This window comes from Vombatus ursinus, unplaced genomic scaffold, assembly GCF_900497805.2.
Source record: "Vombatus ursinus unplaced genomic scaffold, bare-nosed wombat genome assembly UNPS02014789.1, whole genome shotgun sequence".
NCBI classification, from domain to species: Eukaryota; Metazoa; Chordata; class Mammalia; order Diprotodontia; family Vombatidae; genus Vombatus; species Vombatus ursinus.
Window position 1 is genome coordinate 18,833,997 of NW_020954567.1, and position 22,387 is coordinate 18,856,383.

The 22,387-nt window shown below is 38.2% G+C and overlaps 1 protein-coding gene across 2 annotated transcripts in view; it reads left to right on the forward strand.

Annotated features, from left to right (window-relative positions):
* Positions 1–22,387, forward strand: part of SOAT1 (sterol O-acyltransferase 1) — a 70,742-nt gene that overhangs the window by 19,348 nt on the left and 29,007 nt on the right. For both annotated transcript variants that reach the window (XM_027868439.1, XM_027868441.1), the window contains exon 3: positions 13,390–13,448. In XM_027868439.1, the coding sequence (XP_027724240.1) occupies positions 13,390–13,448 (59 nt within the window). The remainder of the gene's footprint in view (positions 1–13,389; positions 13,449–22,387) is intronic.

The window sequence follows — 22,387 nt, forward strand, 5'->3', positions numbered from 1 at the left end:
AAACCCCTGGAGTTTGAGAAGGGGAATGGCCTGGTCAGATCTACTCTTAAAAAAAAAAAATCACTTTGGCAGCGACGGTGTAGAGTGGGAAGAGATTTGAGGCAGGGAGACCAAGTAAGAGACCACTACAGTATTCCATGCAGGAGATGATGATTGTTTGTGCTAAGGTGGTGGCTCAGAGTAGTGAGAAAGGGATGGATGCAGAAGGTCTAACAGCAAGATTTGGCAACTGATTGGCTATTCAGGGTGAAGGAGATAAGGATGACACTGAGGATACAAACCTTGGGAGACAGGAGGAAACATGGTGTCCTTAAGAGAGGTAGAGAAGTTCCAAAGAAAGGTGGATTTGGGAGGAAAGATAATGAGCGTGGAATAGGGCCTGAAGTGCTTATTGACAGATTTTGGACCATGTAGTTTGAAATGTCCAGTAGGCCGGACAAGCTTGGTTAGTCAATAAGTCAACATTTATTAAGCACCTACTATGTTCCAGGCCCGTGCCAAGCATTGAAGATACAGAGAAAGGCAAAAAACAGGCCCTGTGCTCAGGGAGCTTGAAGTCTGATGGAGGAGACAGCATGATAACAATTATGTGCAAAGAAGTTGTACAGGATAAAGTGGAGATAATCAACAGAAGATCCTAGTATTAAGGGACATCTGGAAAGACTTCTTGCAAATTGCTTATTATAATCACACATTATTCACATTTGTTTTTTCTATAGACATTGTTGTAATCATGTTTTCCATATTTCTCTGAATTCTTCATTTTCATTTCTTAATATTCAATTACATTAATGTGCCCCAAATTATTGAGCCATTTCCCGGTCAGTGATTACCTCTTTTGTTTCCAGTTTTTGGGTTGGTTTTTTTTTTTTTTTTTTGATACCTCAGAAAGTGGTGCTATGACTATTTTGGTTTATATCAATCTTTCTGTGGGTTAGATGCCTATCAGGGCACTCTCTGGGTTAAAGGGTATAGATAGTTGAATCACTTTTTAAAGCTTAATAACAAATTGCTTTCCAGAATGGTTGGACCTATACCTTTCTGTGCCTGTCTTTCTATAGACCCTCCAACATTACCTGTTTCTATCTTTGGTCAACTTTGGCTTTCTGTCCTTTTAAGGAACTCTCAAGAATCAGCTCTTCCTTGACTGATTTTTCTTATATATGATGTTTCAAGCATGTTTCTTTTGGGATCAGGGTCCATGCCTAGATAAGTGTTGGCAGAGTCCTGTAAGGGTGTCTCTAATTCCTTGTGGGATAATACATTTTATAATCAAAGTCATTATGCACTTAAGAGGTTAATGGATTTTTGTTTTTCTATTAGTGGACCATCAGGTCAGACTCATTAGTCTTCAAAGGGATTGTGGAGGCTGTCTAGTCCAGATTCCTCATTTTACACTGGAGGACACTGAGGCCAAGAAAGATTAAGTGATTTGCCCAAAGTCAAACAGATTGGCAACATTTGGACAGGAACTCAAGCGATCCAACTCCAGATTGAGTGATTTATAGGCTTTGAGTATATCCTTTAAAAAAGAAATCAAACTGAAAATAGCCATGCTGTGTAAATTAGGTCCACAAAATGTTTCCTTTTATACTCAAGGTTAATTAACAGTAGGGCACTTGGAATGAGGACACTGATGCTCTGAGTTGGAAAATATGAAAAGGAGCATCAATCAATTTCTTGAACCCATTTCAACTCCTGTGTGTTGTGGCAAGTAGCTCTTCATTGTATGGTTATGTGGCACCTTACATTGGAGAGGGGGGAAAAAGAAGCCCACAAGGCTCACATGTCCAAAAGAGATTTTAAATGCTCACCTTACCAGCCAACTGGAGATAGAAGAAGGGTATTGTAGACCTTCAAATCTGTGCCCTGAGTGGAGCAATGTGGCAGCTACTCTATGGAGGGCTTCCCAGCTTTCCTTTTTGGTTTTGGAAAAGACCTCTTAGAGATGATCCTGTCCTTTCAGGCCTTCCTGGAGGGTGGTTGAATGAATGGAGAAAGCATTAAATGTTTACTAGTTGTGCCAGGCCCTGTGCTAAGTACTGGGGACACAAATAAAAAGAACAGTTCCCATGCTCAGAGAGTTTAAAAGATAGCACATAGGGGAATGGTGTCCATGGGAAGAAATTTGCTCTGGGGAGTCATAGATGAATGAGGCAGTCAATTGATGCACCCTTTCTAAGAGAAATGGGGGTATTTGTTCTTTGCGAACTCTGTGCTTTGGGATCTGTGAGCATAATGATTGGTTGAGGGAAATGAAAGTACAAGATTGCAATGTTTCCTTTTGTACTCAAGGTTAACTAGCAAGCAGGATGTGGAGCCATTCTGTCTTGGCTGCCAAGTGCTCTGAGACTCTGAACTCAGATGAATATTTATTTATTAAGTTATCATTAGGGAAAAAGGTTAAGACTGAACTGATTTTAGAGGTGAAGTAAGAAACAATGAACACTGATAGGATATTAGCCAACTGGCAGGAGGATGCCTTTGAGATGTGTTTTCAAGTTAAGATTTTACAGAGGTGCCTGTAGTTTGTTTTACTTGGGATTCTACATATGAATACTACCTTAGACTCCATAGGGGAAAGGCAAATAATCTTCCAGTACACAGATAACCTAGCTAGAGGGGAAAAAAAGCCTTAATTATTAATACAGTTATATATCAATGTGTATGTGTGCATGTATGTTTTTTTTTTCTTTTCTTTCGTTTTGGCTAGGCAGTGGGGTTAAGTAACTTGCCCAGGGTCACAGAGCTAGTAAGTGTCAAGTGTCTGAGGTTGGATTTGAATTTAGGTCCTCCTGACTCCAGGGCTGGGTTCTCTATCTACTGTGCCACCTAGCTGCCCCTGCATGTATGTTGTATAGCAAGCAATAGCATTTCATTTTCATTCCCTAGAGGCAAGATGACATTTAAAAAATCCTAAGAAGCAAATATATACTTGTAAGCATAACAAAACCTAGCATTTATATAGTGCTTCAAGTTTTTCAAGTACCTTAATTATATTATCTCATTTGATCCTCACAACAACCCTATGAGGTAGGTGCTATTATTATTCCTATTTTATAGATGGGAAACTGAGACTGAGAGGTTAGTGACCCTCTTAAGATCACACATCTGGTATCTGAGGTAGGCTTTAAACTCTGGTCTTCTTGACTTGAAGCCCAGCACTCTTTACACTGTATCACCTAGTTGCCTCTTATACCAAGAAACCACAAGCAAGCCTCTAACTGAGGCAGTCATGATTTAACAGGCCCTACAGCTCAGTATCTTTTTGTTGTTATTTATAGTTCATGGCCTGTGTTTCAGAAGCAGCTTCATAACTCTGGGCATTTAAAGTTGTGCCAGTCTTGAAGTTGAAGATGCTTCTTTTTTAAGAATCCTTTCTTGCATCAAGCTATTTTCTTTTCAGTGTTAGGCAAGAGTTCTATGTTGACCCTAGTTTAAGGGCTTTATATAGTCCAGAAAAGTAAATTTGAGTAGGACTTCTCAAACTGTATTTACTTAGAAAAACTTGGGGAAATATGATCCTTTCTGTGTTTTACTATGGTTGGACCTTTTTGTGTTGTTACTGGCATAGTCTTTCAAGTATTTGCAGTTACACTTAAAGCTGTTTCTTGCCACCACTCCCTAAAGTGATTATTACTATATTCAAACACATTTTTTTAGGTTATCTGCTTGATGTGTTTTTTTATGGAAGAGGCTTATGTAAATGGGAAAGTTTAACAACTCTATTATCTCTGTGTAGTATCTAATATTACTTTATGCTGAAAGGGTTCAAAGTTTAAATCAGTTGTAGAATTGTTTTCTTTAGATTTCAGTGGTCTTGATTAGAGATTTTAAAGTGATTTAATCACCTTTTCGTAATCATCTATAAAGAATTTTAGTACTTGACTAGCTTTTCTTTTGTTCATTCTGACCCACCTTGGCGTTTGCTATCATAGAACCATGTACTGTAAATTAGGAAGCACCTATGGGACAGTGTCAAGAGCCTAGATAGGCTTGAAGTTCTGGGTTTAAAATCCATCTCTTGTCTTTGCTGCTTGAGTGACCTTCAGATAGGTCATTGAATCTCCTTGGGCTTCAGTTTCCTCATCTGCTAAAAGAGCGACTTGAACCAGATGAGTTATAAGTTCCCTTTAGCGCTAAGTTTCAGATCTCCTGATTTTCTTGAATGTTATAGTGGTGCAAGTTTTGTGTTTGGGGGTCTTTACTTCCCTGAAAAATTACTAGAATTTTAATAAGAAAACTTCTGTGCGTACTAATGAAAAATACAATGGATAGATTTCTTATCTCTAGCATTAAGATTTTATTTTTCTTTAGATAGTGCCTATAGGAGTGACTTGCTAAATAGTATTGTATTTTTAGGTACAACCTCTGTATGCCTTGCTGTTCTTATAGACCTGCAAAGGAACCAAAGACCATTTTAAATCAGGGTGTGAAACTGACTAGAAGTGTTACATTAAGACTGAATTACGGGAAGGAGTAGAGCCAAGATGGTAGCGTAAAGGCAGGGAACTTGCCTGAGCTCTCCCATATCCCTCTCCAAATGTTAGAATAACACCAAAAAGTGAATTCTGGATTGGCAGAACCAGTAAAAAGGTGAAGTGAAACAGTTCTGCAGCCCAAGATAACTTAGAAGGTTGATAGAAAAAGTCTGTCTCACTGGGGTGAGAGTGGAGCACAGGCCTTGGGGGTGGCTAATTGGCAGCGGCAGCTTCTCGAGCTCTTAGCCCACAAATGGTGAGGGGTCAGACAACCAGTCAGAGAGATGTTACAAGGGAACTTTTGGTGGCACTGGGAACAGGACTGTGTTGTATTGTCCGTGTGTGGATCCAGGTCACCTTCCTAGGTTGATTACAGTCTTGGGGCAAGTAGGATCACTAGCACACCAGAGGTAGCAGCAGGAGAAGGGGAGGACCCTAGTCACAGTTCCAGGGTGGAAAAGAATGCTTGTGGTTGCACATAGGCCAGAGCACAGACCAGGAGAGCAGTGACCACACTTCTCCTTGGATCATTCCACCTTAGAAGAACTGAAAACTTACAGACTGCCAGAACTAGCTCTGAAAACAGCAGCATAAAAAACCCAAAGCTTAGGACAGTGCCTTCTCCACCTCTGGAATAGAGTCCAATTTTAACATAAAGTTAAAAGTCATTAAATAGGAGAAATGAGCAAACAACAGAAAAAGAACCTGACCATAGAAAGTTACTATGGTGACAGGAAAGATCAAAACTCAAACTCAGAAGACAACCAAGTCAAAACAGCCATATTCAAAGTCTAAAAGAAAAATGTGAATTGTGTATAAGCCGAACAAGAATTCCTGGAAGAGCTCAAAAAGGATTTTAAAAATCAAATGAGAGGTAGAGGAAAAATTGGGAAAAGAAAAGACAGTGATGAAAGAAAATTATTATAAAAACAGTCAACAGCTTGGTAAAGATAGCCACAAAAAATTCTGAAGAAAATAACACCTTAAAAAACAGAATAGGCCAAATGATAAAAGAAGCACAAAAAATATTGGAGAACTTAAAAAAAGCAGAATTAGTCAAATGGAAAAAAAAGGTAAAAAAATTTAGTGAAGGAAAGAACTCCTTAAAAAAATAGGATTGGTCTAAATGTAAAAGGAGGTACAAAAGCTCATTAAAGAAAATAATCCCTTAAAAATTAGAATTGGTCAAGTGGAAGCTAATGACTCCATGAGACATCAAGAAACAAAACAAAATCAAATGAATGGAAAAATAAAAGAAAGTGTGAAATGTCTCATTAGAAAAACAACTAATCTGTAAAACAGATTGAGGAGAGATCACTTAAGAATTATTAGACTACCTGAAAACCATGATTAAAAAAAAAAAGCTTAGACATCATATTTCAAGAAATTGTCAAGGAAAAATGCCTTGATATCCTAGAACCAGAGGGTAAAATGGAAATTGAAAGAACCCACCCATCACCTCCTGAAAGAGATCCCAAAATGAAAATTCCCAGGAATATTACACCAATTACAGCCACATTCTCAGGTCAAGGAGAAAATACTGCAGACATCCAGAATGAAACAATTCATACATCAAAAGCCACAGTTAGGATAACACAAGTTTTATCATCTTCTACATTAATGGATTGGAGGGCTTGGAATATGATGATGGGGGGGAGCTAGAATTACCATCAAAAATCACTTACCCAGCAAAACTGAGTATAATCCTTCATGGGGGGAAGAAAAAAGGACATTCAATGAAAAAGAGGACTTTCAGTCATTCCTGATGAAGAGACCAAAGCTGAATAGAAAATTTGACTTTCAAATACACAACTCAAGAGAAGCCTAAAAAGATAACCAGGAAAGAAATCATCAACAAGGTTAAACTGTTTACTTTCCTAGGTGGGAAGATATGTGTAACTCTTAAGTACTTTATCAGTATTAAGTACATTTATCATTACTGTTAGGAGTATAGACAGAAGGCCTAGGTTTTGAGTTGACTTTGATGGGATGACATATAAAAAAAAAATTAAGGGGTGAGAAAGAGGGAGCATTGGGTAGAATGGGGTAAATCATCTCAAAAAAGAGGTACAAAAGAACTTTTACAGTAGAGGAGAAAATGGGAGGTAGGATAATGCTTGAACCTTACTCTCATTGGAATTGGCTCAAAAAGGGAATAACACATTCATTTGGGTATAGAAATCTATCTTACCTCGTGATACAATACTATTATGCTATAAGAAATGATGAACTAGGATGCTTTCAGAAAAAAACTTGGACTTACATGAACTGATGCAAAGAGAAGCGAGGAGAACATTATATACAATAACAGCAATATTGTACGATGATCAGCTGTAAATGACTTAGCTCTTCTCAGCAATACAATGATCCAAGACAATTCCAAAGGACTTGATGAAAAATCCTTTCCACTTCCAGAGAAAGAACTGATGGAGTCTGAATGCAGATCAAAGCATATATTTTTTTTTTAACTTTTTTTTGGGTCTGAGTTTTCTTTCACAACATGACTGATATGAAAATATATTTTGCATGACTGCACATGTAAAACATATCAAATTGCTTGCCTTAGGAGGGAAGGAGAGAATTTAGAACTCAACATTTAAAAAACGAATGTTAAATTATTTTTACATTTTAAATTTTTACATTTTAAATTAAATGAAAAAATATTTTTAAAAAAGGCTGAATTGTAAAATATTTGCCCAAAAAAACCTTCTCTTAAAATGGTAGAACTGATTCCTGCCAAAATAAATGTCCCTATCCATGTGTACTGACTTATTCTAATAACATTTGTTTGTTTCTGTGTAGGTACTGGAAATCTGCATTATTCAATATAGATATAAATTTGACTTCGTGGGTATTAGTGACACTTGGTGTGATGAAAACATGATTGGACTTTAGATCTGGAAAGCTATACCTTATATGAAAGAAACTACTTGAGTCAAAGCAGGCTGGTGTGGGGAGAGAGTGGCATGGTATATGAGGAAATCCAGGGAGGGAGTAGAAGGCATGATAGAGAACATTTGGGTGAAGATCATTGGAGGCAGAGATAATGATGTCATGAGACTATTCTCTAGACTACCTAGAAAGAAAGAAGACTGTCTTCATTTTTCTTTTCTATCATTCTACCTCCCCCCACACCTCTTCTCCTCACAAACTGACAACAGAGCAGCTAATAATTTCTTGTTTTACCTTAGTTATGATTTCATCTGTTGAAAGGGAAGGGTGTAGAGAAGAGAACAAGCATTTAGTAAGTGCCTACTGTGTGTATATATGTGTGTGTACATATACACATGTATACACATGTTTAGAAGAAGAAATGGTTCCAAAAATTAGGGTAGGTTTAGGAGTCAGTGTTAGGTCAATGACTTCTAGAGTAGTGGTCTCCAGACCAGATTGGTTGTACAAACCATCTATTTAAAAAAAAAAAAAAAAAGGTTGAGAAAGCATCCATGATACATATATATATATATTATATATAAAATATATATATAATATATATACATATATATATAATATATATATTTATAAATTATATATTCATGAGCTACAGTAGTGCTAATATACAATGTATCCCTTAGCGGGGATTTAAGCTTTAGTAATTCAATAATACTTGGAAGTATAAGTGCTATAAGCTTTTAAAAACATTTAAAAGTTTAAATTTTTTATACTTTTTTAATTTTGTGAATTTTGAATAATACATTTTTAAAAATGTTTAACAAGACAGAGCACCTTGTCATTATGTATTGAGTATGTGACAGATTTGGATGACTCTTTGACAAGAGTATTGGTAGAAGAGGTCCGCTTGTACCTTGGTTACCTAAGTTACCTCCATTAGACTTTTTTTCGTGGAGTCATGTCAGAATGTCATGTATACATCAAAAACCTCTTTTTGGGATGATACTAAGACAGGGATTACAAATGCAATCCTTTTAGCTTAATGGGAAATAAATCACCAGTGCCTTAGAGAGAAAAGTAAAAAAATGAGAGTAGTTTCTCTGAATTTTATGGAGAAAATGTGAATGTGAAAAGGAAGAGTTCAGTAGATCAGACAGCAATACCTTGCCTAATGACAGGCACAGGACTAGTATAATCATTGTTGAGAACCCCATTGGCCAAAATTAGAGATCTGCTTAGGAGAGGAGGCCTTCCTGCCATGAGAAACCTGGATAACACGGGTGTCAATGACAGTAGAATTGGAAAGATTCTGATGCAATTAAGATAGACAGATGAAGAGCATCAGTAGAAAAGTGTTTTGGACTTTAGTGGGGTTTAATAGCTGGTAGCCTAAATATGTCGTGGCAAACTTATTTACAGAAACTTGAAAAAAAATGTTTTGGGAGTGGCAAAACATCAAAGTAGGCTTATTCTTTATTTATGGGATTTGCATTTCAGTGAAGGGGGTGGAGCTTAGTATTCTACATGGACATAAAATTAAGGCAATTGGTAGAGATAGGGTAGTAGAAAATGAGATCAGATTGGAATAGCAAGGGCTTAAAATGCAAGAATCTAAACAGAAAATAGGACAGTTTTTATTTTGGTGTGTGGGAATAGAGAAATAAGGTTAAGTAGAAGAGGAGTTGGAAGGTAAAGATCTTGTGATGACAATGTCTTGACTTGAAAATATGCATTATTCTATATTTCACTTAGATAATTTTTTTCAGTTAAGTGGTACAGTGGATAACACATTGGACCCAGAATCAAGAAGACTTGATTACAGATCTGGCCTCAGTTACTAGCTGTGTTATCCTGGTCAAATCACTTAGCCACACCTGCCTCAGTTTCTTCATCGGTAAAATGGAGTTAATAATAGCACCTGCCTCCCAGGGTTATTGTGATAAAATGAGCTAATTGTAAAGCTCTTTACAAACCTTAAAGTGCTACATAAATGCTAACTCTTCTTATTATTGAAAGAGGAACTCACTTAAGTATCTAAGGGCAAAAAACTTTTTTTCTTGCCTTTTTTTAATCCAGAGCACTGCAATTAGTCAGGAGACATGGGTTCTAACCTTGTCTTTCTTAATAGGCTATGTAACCATGGGCTCTTAACTTACTTTATGGTCTTGGTCACTCCTCTGTAAAATTATTGGTAAAGTCTTTTCTGACTGTAAAATTATGTGACTGTATTTCGTCAAGCTGTAGTGATAATTTGTTACAGCATGGGTTTGTGAGGGCAGAATGTTGGGTATATATATATTTTTTTTTACACTTGGTTATATTTTGGGGAACTTGGTTTTGCCTGGGGTGTATCAAAATCCAGGTAGTAAAGAACTGTGGCTTCTAGTATGTAATCCTTAAATATCTGTATCCATCTAAGTGTGAAATTATATAACACATGTATATAAGTATTTTATTTTTAAAAATTCTCATCGTTAGAATGAAAATAGTAATACTTTACCAGAAGGAAAGAAGTGAGGCTAGGCCATGTGATTTCATAAGATACTTTTAAATTATAAAATCTTTTGTATTATGCTAATGCACCCATTTATCCAGTGGTAAGATTTCTGGCATCCTTGACCATGTGGAACACAGAATTTTATTCTTGTTAACTGGGAGGGTTGGAGGTGGAGGAAGGGAGTCAGGCTTAGACTGTTGATTTAGTACTTTCTATGAAATTAAAGTCTAATGATTTAAACAAGCTTTACTATTTGTTTTTCTCTTGGTAACTTTCAGTTCTTCCCTTGGTTATAGCAGACTCACTGAGTGATAGATGGTTTGGAGTGTTGGAGAGAGATGATATATGTTTTTAGAGCAGACAAGAAAGGAAGAATAAGAAAGACCATTTGGAAAAGTATAGCTCTCTGCTGAAAGAGAGAATATGAGAATGTGTGTGTGTGTTTAGCCAAATAGTTAATAATAATGTAATTAAAGTTAATTTAAATGCTATTAAATATATTTTGTGTATTATATCAGCAAACATTTCCATTAGAAAATTTTAAAATAAAGAGTTCAAAGAAAAGAAAGCTTCAATTAACTAAAAAATTGATGCATTTTGACCACTACATTTTCTAGCAGTGTCAGATAGTTGACACGTCATGGATCATTTTTCTTAGTGTAGAGAACTATTATACTGGTGACACAGGTGGCTTAAAAACTAAACCTCTTAGGAATTAGATTACTAGGAAAAGGCTTACTGAAAGTCTTCAGTATCCTTATTCAGAGATTATTTATTGTGGTAGCACTGTATTTTAGTTAGAAAATAACAAACTAAATTCTAATGTTCTCAGGCAGTGATATCTGGTCCAGGCAGTTAGACCAAAGATGGCACAACCTTCAGAACCTGCCTTATCACTGTTTCAGGGTGGACTGTGTTTTGAAGCCTTGGGTTGACTTATGAGTTAAGCGTGCACATAGCTCTTTTAAAGTGTTGGATGTTATCTCCGGGCATTTATGTTTAGCTTCATAGGCTTGCAAAAAATTCAGATAGCAAGAAAGGAAAATGTTTTTCCCCTGAATCATGTAAGATTAGTTTTTTCCAAGGTGAAAAATTGAGTTTGACTTTTTATTTTGCGCTTGTGACTTTAATGTCTTATTTTTAATCAACATCCAGAACTCGGATCATTTTAATTTTTAGGTTAAAATTCTCTTCGGGCATAGTTGTGTAACTTTCGTTGTTGTCTTCCTAAAACTTTTTGCTTCCAGATGGAGAGTGACCAGGAGTCCCATACTGCCTGACAGCTCTTATAGTTGAGAGTGATGGGATTTTTTTTTAAATCTAAAGCAAAATAATAAAGCACTTTGGCTTGAGTAGCTGAATTAGTTCGGGGAACATACTTCCTTATCTAAATTACATTTGTGGGGCATCTAGGTGGTACAGTGGATAGAGCTCCAGCCTTGGAGTCAGGAGGACCTGAGTTCAAATTTGACCTCAGACACTTGACACTTACTAGCTGTGTGACCCTGGGCAAGTCACTTAACCCCAATTGCCTCACCCAAAAAAAGGCAAAAAAAAAAAATTACATTTGTGTAATATCCACTCTGACATGATCATAGTGAATGAAACATTGGATTTAGGGGCCTATTTCCAGTTGGAGGAAGGAAGAAACAAGCATTATTATACACATACCATGGGGCAGGCACTGTGCTAAGTGCTGGGGATACAAATACAAGGGGAAAAAAAATGGTTCAGACCACACACAGGGTAGTAATGGGGAGATGGGGACCTAGGGGGAATGAAGCTACCTAGGGATATGTTTTTGAAGTCCAGAGGAATTAGAAAACAGGGCCAGGAGAAGAATGGGGGAAATGTACTACTTACCTTTATGAAATTTGACAAGCTATTTTGATGACATTGACTGAGTTTCATTTTGTAAAATTGATCAATGATATCTTTCTATAAAAGCAGTAGCCTCTGTCTGCCTTTCTGTGCATTTATAAATAATTTGTAAATGTACTGATGAAAGGGCAAAGGGAAATAGAAAAGGTTTTGGTTTTTTTAATGTCAGGATTACTGAATGTAGCATTCTGTCTCTTTCCCACCTTCCAGACCCAGCCCAATTTGTTGAATAATTTAATTTCAATTTCCATATCCCTTGGAAACAGGGAATATAATATGTCAGTATTAGAAGCAACACAATGTTCAACTAAAAAGTTAGATTGAAATACTGAGAAGGGAGCCTCACAGGCTATATAGGACTTTGCTGTTGTCATTGAACAGAGGTTTTTTGGTTTGTCCTATGTTTTCTTTGGGGGGGTGGGGAGGAGCAGGGTAGGAAATGCTTCAGGAAGTTTTATTAGTTTAACAGTTGATCTTGTTGAAGTCCCAAGGCCATTTCCATTAGCCTATAATCTGCAGTTCATACTACCTGTTGTAAAATAACTTTCCTCACGTTTTAAAAAAGTATGTGGATGGTATTGAGAGTTTTATGCGGTTATGTTTATTCTGCTGTTAATGATTGTCTACTTTAAGATTTAAATAAAAACAATAATAGCCTTGTTTTGTGTAGCCCCCTTTGTCAAAGCACTTTCACGGGTGACACTTATAATTTTTATTTTCCTAGATATGACAGATAACTATTAAAAATCTGGTAATTAAAAATCACTCTAAAGTCTTGGATTTTAGAACAACTCTGAGATACTAGCTCGTACCTATCAGATTGGCTAATATGACAGAAAAGGAAAATGACAAATATTGGAGGGGATGTGAGAATATTGGGACACTAGTGCACTGTTGGTGGAGTTGTGAACTGATCCAGCCATTCTGGAGAACAATTTGGAACTATGCCCAAAGGGCTATAAAACTGTGCATACCCTTTGATGCAGCAATACCACCAGTGGTCTGTATCCCAAAGAGATCCAAAAAAGGGGGAAGGGACTCTATGTAAAAAAATATTTATAACAGCTCTTTCTGTAGTGGTAAAGAATTGGAAATTGAGGGGATGTCTATCAGTTGGGAAATAGCTGAACAAGTTATGGTACGTGATTGTGACAGAATACTATTGTGCTATACGAAGTAACCAGCAGGATGGTTTCAGAAAACCTGGGAAAACTACAAAGTGAAGTGAGCAGAACCAGGAGAACATTGTATGTAGTGACAGCAATATTGTAAGGATGATCAACTGTGAATGACATAGCTTGTAACAATACAGTAGTCTAAGACAATTAAAACCCATGGAGTCTGAGTGTAGATCAAAGCTTACTTTTTTAACTTTATTTTTCTTGGTGTTTTTATTGGAGGGAGTTTGTGTTTTCTTTCACAATGTGACTAATATGGAAATATGTTTTGCATAACTGTACATTTGTAACCTGTATTAAATTGCTTGCTTTCTCAAGTCGGGGGGAAGGAAGGGAGAGAATTTGGAACACAAAATTTTAAAAAATGAATGTTAAAATATATTTTTACATGTAATTGGGGGAAAAAATAAAAGATGAAAAATTTTTTAAAAAAATAAAGTCTTGGATTTTTCCTCTTTAGGTCAATTTGACCCTGAACAGCATCTGACACGTAAGATACTATTAACAGCAGAGGCAGAGGTAAGTAACCCTGGCTTTTCCCAGAACCAAAGTGTAACAACTGTGTACAAAAATGATTCATGCAAAAAAGTCACAGGACTTGAGGGTCAAAGTGTGTAGTTGGGTTAGAAATTGCTAAATGGATTATGCCTAAAGGGAATTGGTAAAATATTTTTCTGATGTCATTTTGCCTCCTACAATGGACAAAACCAAGACTTAACCCTTCCATAAGAAGAAAATTCCTTTTATCTCCTTCCTATCCTAATCACCCCCTTACAGTTTCTGGTGATGGTTAGTAAAATGTAATTGGATGTTCACAGTTTTTTAGCCTTTTTATTTTAGTCTTTGTGCTGTTTGGAAGATTTTTTGATAATATCGTGGATTTAGAGCTAGAAGGAACTTAGAGACCATGGAGTCCAATACCCTCATCTTGTAGGTGAAGGAACTGAGGTATAGAAAGTGACTTTTCTGAGACCACATAGATAGCTGATATTGAAATGGGATTTGAAACCAGATCATTCAGGCTCAATCCTGTGTTCTGTCCCCCATGTCACTCTTCTTTTTTTCAAAAAACTTTGATTTTCCTTTTTCTGTTAAAATTTCTGTCCCTTATAGAAAAGGAGACTTCAAACCTGGATTTGAATTAAAAAAAAAAAACCAAACCTTATCTACAGTCTAACTCTGTCAACTTCAGCCGTATTCATATCAGCCATGAACAGAAAAATGAGCAGAAAAAGCTGTGGAGCATTTAGAAAAATAGTGGCCCCACCACCACCCTCCCAGACCCAAGTACTTGACCAGAAACAGACTTGTAGACATATTCAGAAGGAGAGACAACATGCAAACAAATATCCTATATACAGGATAAATAGGAAATAATTAACAGAAGGAGGGCACTAGAATTAAGAAGGTTGGGAAAGGTTTCCTGTAAAATAAAGGATTTTAGTTGGGACCTGAAAGGAATCTGGGAGGCCAGTAGACAGAAATGAGGCAAAAGATCATTCCAACCTGGAGCTGAGAGATGGAGTATCTTACTGGTGGACTAGCCAGGAGAAGCCAGTGTCACTGGATTGAAGAATACTTAGTGGTGAAGAAAGTGAGAAGACTGGAAAGTTAGGAAAGGCTTTGAACCCCAAATACAGGATTTTGTATTTGATCCTGGAGGCAATAGGGAGCCATTGGAGTTTGAGTAGGAGGGTGACATGATTAGACCTGTACTTTAGGATGATCACTTAAGTGGCTGAATGGAGGATGGATTGGAGTGAGGAAAGACTTGACAGTGAGACTCATCAGCAGGCCATTGCAATAGTCGTATAAAGTGATGAAAGGGCGTATGAGATGTTGACATGTAATATGTGGAGATGAAATCGACAGGCCTTGGCAATGGCTTGGATATGGAAGGGTGAGAGAGTGAGAATTCCTAGGTTGTGAACCTGAGGCCTAGGAGGATGATGTCACCCTGTAGAATGATAGAGAAGAGGGGGAGGGGGTAGGGAGAAAGATAGTAAGTTCCATTTTGGATGTGTTTAAGGTGTCTATTGGACATCCAGTTTGAGATTTCTAGAAGGCCTTTGCTGATATGAGATGGGAGGTCAGCAGAGAGTTTAGGGCAGGATAGGTACATTTAAATATCATTAACATAGAAATAATCAATAAACACATGGGAATTGACAAAATCACCAAGTGAAATAGGATAGAGGGAGAATTGAGGAGGGCCCAGGATAGAGGCCTGAGGATACGTACAGTTAGTGGGTATGACTTGGATGAGCATCTAGCAAAGGAGACTTAAGATGTTGTGGTCAGATAAGTAGGAGAAAGTGGTGTCCCAAAAATCCAAAGAAAAGAGAGTATCAAATAAGAGAGAGTGAATGAGCAGCAGTGTCAAAGGCTGTGTAGAGGTCAAGCCACCAAGTAACCCAGGGCTGAGAAGCACATTTAAAAAACAAACAAGAAAAAACACAGGTCACGGTTACAGTTCTTAGAAGGCTTACTCTTTGAAACAAGGTAGATAGACGTGAAATAAAGAACAGTGTTATTTTAATAGGCAAACTGTGTTGTCATTAACTTACATCTAGCACATAGTTGTATTATCTACTTTGGTGAATATGAAAACTTTCTGGACTAACTCAGTGACTCTGTCCCCCAGGTTGGGAGTAAAGGAGAGGCATCGGGGTGCAGTGGGAAAGGCCCTGGCTTGGGAGGCAGGACCAGGGGTCGGACTCTCCATCTCTCATTTACTTATGTGACCTTGGGCATCCTTTTCCTTTTCAGTAAAATAAGGGGGATGGTCTCGATGGCCTCTGAGCCCCCTCCTGCTGCTAGTCTATGATGCTTTGATTCCTGCTTTTTGTATCCTGACTTCCATTAAAAACATTTTTTTTAGAACAAGAAGGCAGTCTTACTCCCCTCAGCATTTTAAATCAACAGTAGCAAAGGACATTACACAATTCAGTAAGTGACCAAACTGTGAGTAAGAATCAGATGACATGGGGAGTTGCAAATTAACGCACTCTTCTGTAGTGTTAACATTCTGAGTAATACATTCTAAGAGATTCCCCCCCACCCAGGAGATAGCCTGAAAAAAGGATGCTTGCACAATTTGATACTTACTTGGAGTAAAGATCGTATATAAACATAAAATAATAACCTGGATATTAAAACATATGGTATTTAAATCTTAACAGAATTCATGTAGCTGAGAGGCAGGTCTGGTGCAGTAGTTCCCAGGTATTTTCTAGCCAGAAACATTTCAGCGTCTGACAGTTTCATAATATTTCTGTAACTCTTGTTAGTTGTGTATAGCCTCTGCTTTTGTCCCATGAAAATGTGGCCTTGCCTTTTCCCCTACTTTTTCTCTTCTGCCTGATCTTTGTGGTTAACATGAATATTATGTAAAAGAGTAAATTTATAAAATACTTTTATTCTGTAGAAGTCTTTATGGAGAAAATATTGTTTCTGTCCCTTGGAGTTGAATTTTATCTGATTAAAATATTTAGGTAACCAGTGTGGCACTAGACCAGGAATCTTGTGCATATTTGAGTTTTATTGGTACTCATTTTTCTTACTGGCAGGAGGCTCTTGGGAAAGTTGCTTATAACCTCATTCATTTTTCTTCCCTGTTCCTTCTATCATAGTCAGTAGTCAACAGCCTCTTCAGTTCTGAGTGTCCTCATGTGTAAAACAGGGATAGTAATTCTTCTCTTCACAGGGATGTTGTGAGTATCAAATAAGATTGTGATGGCACTTTGAAAAAGTGTAAAATGACATAAATGTCACTTAAGTGGATATTGAGAGATTTTTAGAGAGAAATACAAGCTTTCTTTAAGGTTTTAATCAATTTTGGATTTATGTATTTCCTAATTTTTTCTAACATTGTAGCAGTAGATGGAGTATTGAGAAAGCTAGGTGAAGAATAAATGATAAGAAAAATACAAACTTGGTCAGAGAAGCTATGGTGCCAGCCAGGTGGAATTGGTGGTTTTATTAACTGTTGAGATTGATTAAAATGTGACCAAGTATAGAATATTGTAATCTAGTTCAGTTTAGGTGGCAGGCTAGGTAGGATACCTTAAAACAATGAGCACAGTTCAGATTTCATCAGTTGTTAGTTTGTATTCATACTTGTGGAGACTCTTAGCCCATGTAGAAAAGATCTTTTTTGTAGCTAATACTAAAATTTATTTCTCAGTAAGTATTAGGTTTTAGGTGCCGTTCTTTCTCAGCTTTCAAACTGAATGTCTGAGAGAAATCTTCCTTTTTTCCTTCCTTTCTTCCCTCCCTCCCTTCTTCCTTCACTCTGTCCCTCCCTACCTCCTTTTCTTCCCTCCCTCTTTCCTTCCTCCCTTCCCAGAGCCACACACAGTTCAGTGTCTGAGGCCAGATTTGAACTCAGGTCCTCCTGACTCCAGGGCTGGTATCACCGTGTCACCAAGCTGCCCCTGTCTGAGAGAAATTTTAAACGCGCCAGATCTAGAGCTGACCTCTGTCTTTCCCTCTAAATCCTCCCCTTTGCCAAACATGCCTTTTTCTGTCAGAGAAACCACTTCTTTTCAGTGTCCCAGGTTGGAATCATTGCATTGTCTTGAACTTCCTTCCACGTCCCCCGTGTCTAATCCGTTGCCACATCTTGCCATTTCATCGTTTGCAGTATCTTTCATATCTGACCTCCCTCTCCCACTCGGAGAGCTGTCACATTAGTTCAGGCTTCCGTCACCACTCACCAGTTTCTTGTGGCAGCTTCTTCATTGGCCTCCTGGCCTCCAGGCTCTCGCCAGTCTAGTTCATCCTCCACACTTGGCAGCCGCTGAGCGATCTTCCTTAAGTGTAGCCGTATCTTTGTGATTCCCCTTCTTAATCAACTTCCTGTCACCTCAAGGATAAAATAGAAACTCCTTCATTTAGTTTATAAACTTCTGCTTGTGTTCTAAAACCCTGTCCACTCTGGCCCCAGCCTATTTTTTTCAGCCTTCCCCTTTCCACATTCTGCAACCCAGCCAAATGGACTTTCTCTTTTTTCTTCCCATACCATCTCTTTGCCTTGGTACTGGCTGCTCCCCATACTTGGAATGGTCTCTCTCTTTTATTGTGTGGTTATTTTTCAGTTTTGTCCAACTCTGTGACCCTATTTGGGGTTTTCTTGGCAAAGATACTGGAGTGGTTTTGTCATTTTCTACTGCAGCTCATTTTACAGATGAGAAAACTGAGGCAAACAGGGTTCAGTGACTTGCCCAGGGTCACAAAGCTAGTAAGTGTCAGAGGCTGTATTTGAGCTCATGTCTTCTTGCCTCTAGCCCTGGCATTCTGTCCAATGTGCCACCTAGTTGCCCTCTCTCCTTTACTTAATAGCATCCTCTTTTCATTTAAGGTACACAACATCCACCATCTTCTGCATGAAACTTTTCCTGATTCAGCCACTCCCCCCAAGCTGTTAGTGTCCTACTGCCTAAACAGCCTTGTATGAAATCACTTTGAATGCATTTGTTTTAGCTTTATAATTATGCTGCTTGTATTTTTATATGTACTTATTTCATTAGAATGTAAACTCATTGCAAACAGGGCTTGTTTCATTCTTGGTACTTGTATCTTACAGTGCTTGAAAAGGTGCTAACAAATATTTGTTGATTTTGATATGATTCAAAACACAGATAGCATTTTCCTTAGCAACAATTGCAGTAATTTCTTCAGAGGAAATAGTGTTGGCCAAAAAACTTGGCTAAAAGCCAGTTTAATTCTTAACTGGCTTTCCTCCCTTTTTTTTTATTTAAGGTAGCTTGCATCTAATTAGCCTGTTTAATAATACCTTATTCAAAGACTGCCATTCATATAGACACTTAGAGTACTTGAAGTAATGAATAATTCTTATAATATCCATTAGGTAGAAAGGAATCATATGAGTATTGAGGGAATTAGGATATTCTTATAAACCAGTTGTTGCTGAGCTTGACGCAGAGCCCAAGAATTAGGCTGTAGAAACAGACACAAGATGAGGATAAAAGACTTTGCATTCCCAGCTATGAGTCTCCTCACTCCTCTCAGCTGTCACGTTAATTTTCCTAAAGCACAAGTCTGATCCCCTACTCAAACTCCAGTGGCTCCAGGGTCAAATATAAAAACTTTACTCCTCTTCAACTCTCTCTACGTATTCTGCCATCCAGTGACACTGGCTTCTTGCATTTGGGGCTCTGAGCATTTTCTCTGACTGTCCCTCGTGCCTAGAACACTTTCCCTCATTTCTGCCTCCTGGCTTCCCTGTCTTGCTTCAGGTCTCAGCACAAGTCCCACCTTCTTCTAGAACAGAGAACAGTTGCTATTTATACTCATTTTAGGCCATCATAACCTAAACTGGGGGCCATAGAGACTTGGGCTGGGGCTATTATTGGCCATCCAGAGAAAGCCAGGGTGATTTGGACTTAAAGGGTAGTCAGGTAACTCCATTTGAAACACAATGGGCTAGTCCAGAGAATCGTTGGACTCCTTTAAAACCATTATTATAAACATGTTTAATATGATTGTACATGTATAGCCTATATCAGATTGCTTGCCCTCTTGGGGAGGCAGGGAGAAAAAAGTTTGGAACTCAAAATCTTATAAAAGTGAATGTTTAAAACTACCTTTACATGTAATTGGAAAAAAATCAAATACTATTAAGTGGGAAAAAACCATTATTATTTTTTAAACCTGCTTTTTTCAGAGCTATTTTGCAAGAAAACATAAATGAAAATAGCACAGGACAAAAAGCAAATTGTCCAATATTTTAGAAAAAAGTAGCCCCCAAACTCCAAAATATAAGTAACCAAAAATTCTATTCCTATGGACAGAACATTTGCATGTAAGAATATGGCACCCCAAGTGGAGAGAGGGACCACATGTGGCCAGGGGTTATAGTTGTATATGGCTGCAAGGGAGGCAGAACAGACATCTCTTGCTTCATCTTCCCCTGCCCTTATCCAAGAGAGACTTTCATTTCTGCCAGGTGCTTTTTTCAGAGCTGGTTCTCAGGGTCTGCAACCCCTCAGTTCTTCCAAGGTGGCATGATTCAAAGAGAAGTGTGGTCACTGCTGTCTTGGCCTGTACTCTGGTCTGTGAGCCTTCTTCTCTGCCCTGGAACCATGACTAGGGTCCCTCTGCTACACCCATAAAAGGTGGATAATAATTGCACCTACCTCTCAGGGTCGACTGAATGGGCTGCTTGTGGGTATTGGAGCCCTGCTTGAAGATGTCCAGGGCAGGGGAATCCATCACTATTCCAGTCTCTTTAAACAAACCTTACTTCAAATGATCCTCTGAGCTTCTGAAAAACTGCTTAAGGGCTTTAAATGCCAAATATAGAACCGAGGCAGATGAGGATAAGTTTAACATGGAACAAAGAACAGAGATAAAGGTGGCTAGATAGAAAGAATTAGCGACAAGTTAGTGACCTTTCACACAACCATCACTTGCTCATTGTAAAGTCTTTAACTCAACAAGTGTTTATTAAGTCCTTACTATTTGCTAGTCACTGTGCCAAGTTCTGGGAGTTACAGATTTTACAGATGAGAAAACTGAGATAAACAAAGGTTAAGTAGTTCACCCAGAGTCACCCAGTGCTTTGGTGGGTGCTGGGACCTTCTCTTGCTCTAGTGAAGTCTCTCCAGGGCACTGGAGTGCTCTGTGTGTGGCGTGCTTCTGGCCAGACCTGTCCCCAGGGTCTTATCTGTCTTTGCCCGTCACTGTTTGTTCTGGTTAGTTTTATAGATCTGTTTGGGAAAATGTTTTGGGCCGGGTGGGAGTGGGGGTGGCTTGGGGCTCCCTATACTGCTTCCTACAACTCTGCCATCTTGGCTCCACCTCCTTTGTTTTGGTTTCTGCAGAATAGTGTACCTCTTTTCAGTGTTGGTAACTTCTTTCCACTCTAATTTTGGGAATGAGGCATGAACAGAAATGAGTAAGTTATATTTGACTGTAATAACAATAGCTAAGGTTTGCAAAGCACTTTACGTGTGTGAATTCATTTGATTCTCTCACCAACTCTGTGAAGTAGGTGTTATCATCCCTGTGTTACGGGTGAAGCAGCTGAGTCTGAGAAAGAGTAAGTGACTTGCCCAGGGTCACAGAGTGTGTGTCTGAGATAAGTTTCTGGTTTCCAGCCTTCTATCTTTTATGCCACAGAGCTTCCTGCAGGTATCTAGTATTAATGCTTTTGAAATTGAAGGTGAGGTAAACTCAAATATCTGAGATGTTGAACCAGAGCATTGAATTGTGGTAAGTTATGACTTAAAATGGGAGTTAAACTTTCTGGAGATTCCACTGTCTTCTCAATTACCTAGGCTCTAAACCTGAAAGATCTCTCCTTTTGGCTTTCTTCTCCCCCATATTTGAGTAGTTGGTTTCACTTCTGTAATACCTCTTAAATCAATTTCTTTCTTTCCATTCCCATTGCCACTTGCCCTAGTTCAGGTCTTCACCAGTCACCTATCACCTGAACTATTGCAAAATAGACTCTTAAACTAGTCTTCCCACCTATGGTCCCTGCCTGCTCCAGGACACCCTTTACATTGTTTCCCATATAAATCCTCTTAATCAGAGGTGTCAGAGAGAAGGTCCACAATACTCCTTAACCAGATTAAAATGTAATTGGAAAATATTTACCAATAAAAATACAGTAAAATATAGATAATGTTAATATGTCATTTTCTAAGTCAGTTTGCAGCCCATAAGGAGTCTAATTTCTCATATCTCCTGTTCCTATTTGAGTTTGACACCACTACTCTTAATGTACTACTCTGATCATTCCATTTCTGTTTCAGAAACCTTCAGCTGCTTTAGCTAATCGGTCAACCTTTACAGGGAAATATTAGAGCAAGGGGCTAGCAACCTCTTCAGCTCTTTGAGTCACCAACAGTGTCAGTCAATGTTTGTGGGTGCTGTTGTCGGTCAGCTAGCATTTATTAAGCACCTGCTATTTGCCAAGCACTGTGCTAAGCCCTGAGGATACAAAGAAAGGCAAAAGACAGCCCTTGCTCTCAAGGAGCTCACAGTCCAATGGGGAAAATAATGGGCAAACAACTATGTACAAACAAGCTATATGCAGGATAAATTGGAAGGAAGGCATTAGCATTAAGGGGAATGAGGAAAAGTTCCTACAGAAGGTAGAATTTTAGTTGAGACTTGAAGAAAGGCAGGAAAGCTGAAAGGCAGAGATGAGAGAATTCCAGGCAGAGGGACAGCCAGTGAAAATCCCCAAAGTTGGGAGATAGTGGCCTCCCTCTGGGATGCAGGGAGAATAGTTAATTCTTCATCTTCCTTCTCTCCTGCTTTCTAATCTACTGTTTCTATTTATAAAATCACCATTCTTCTAGTTACCTAGGATCCACATCTCAGCCATCATCATCGGCTTCATTTTCCTCATCCCTTGACAACTAATCACTCACCATGTCCTAGGTTTTCAGCCTATTATCCAGCACTATGTTAGGTGAGAGGGA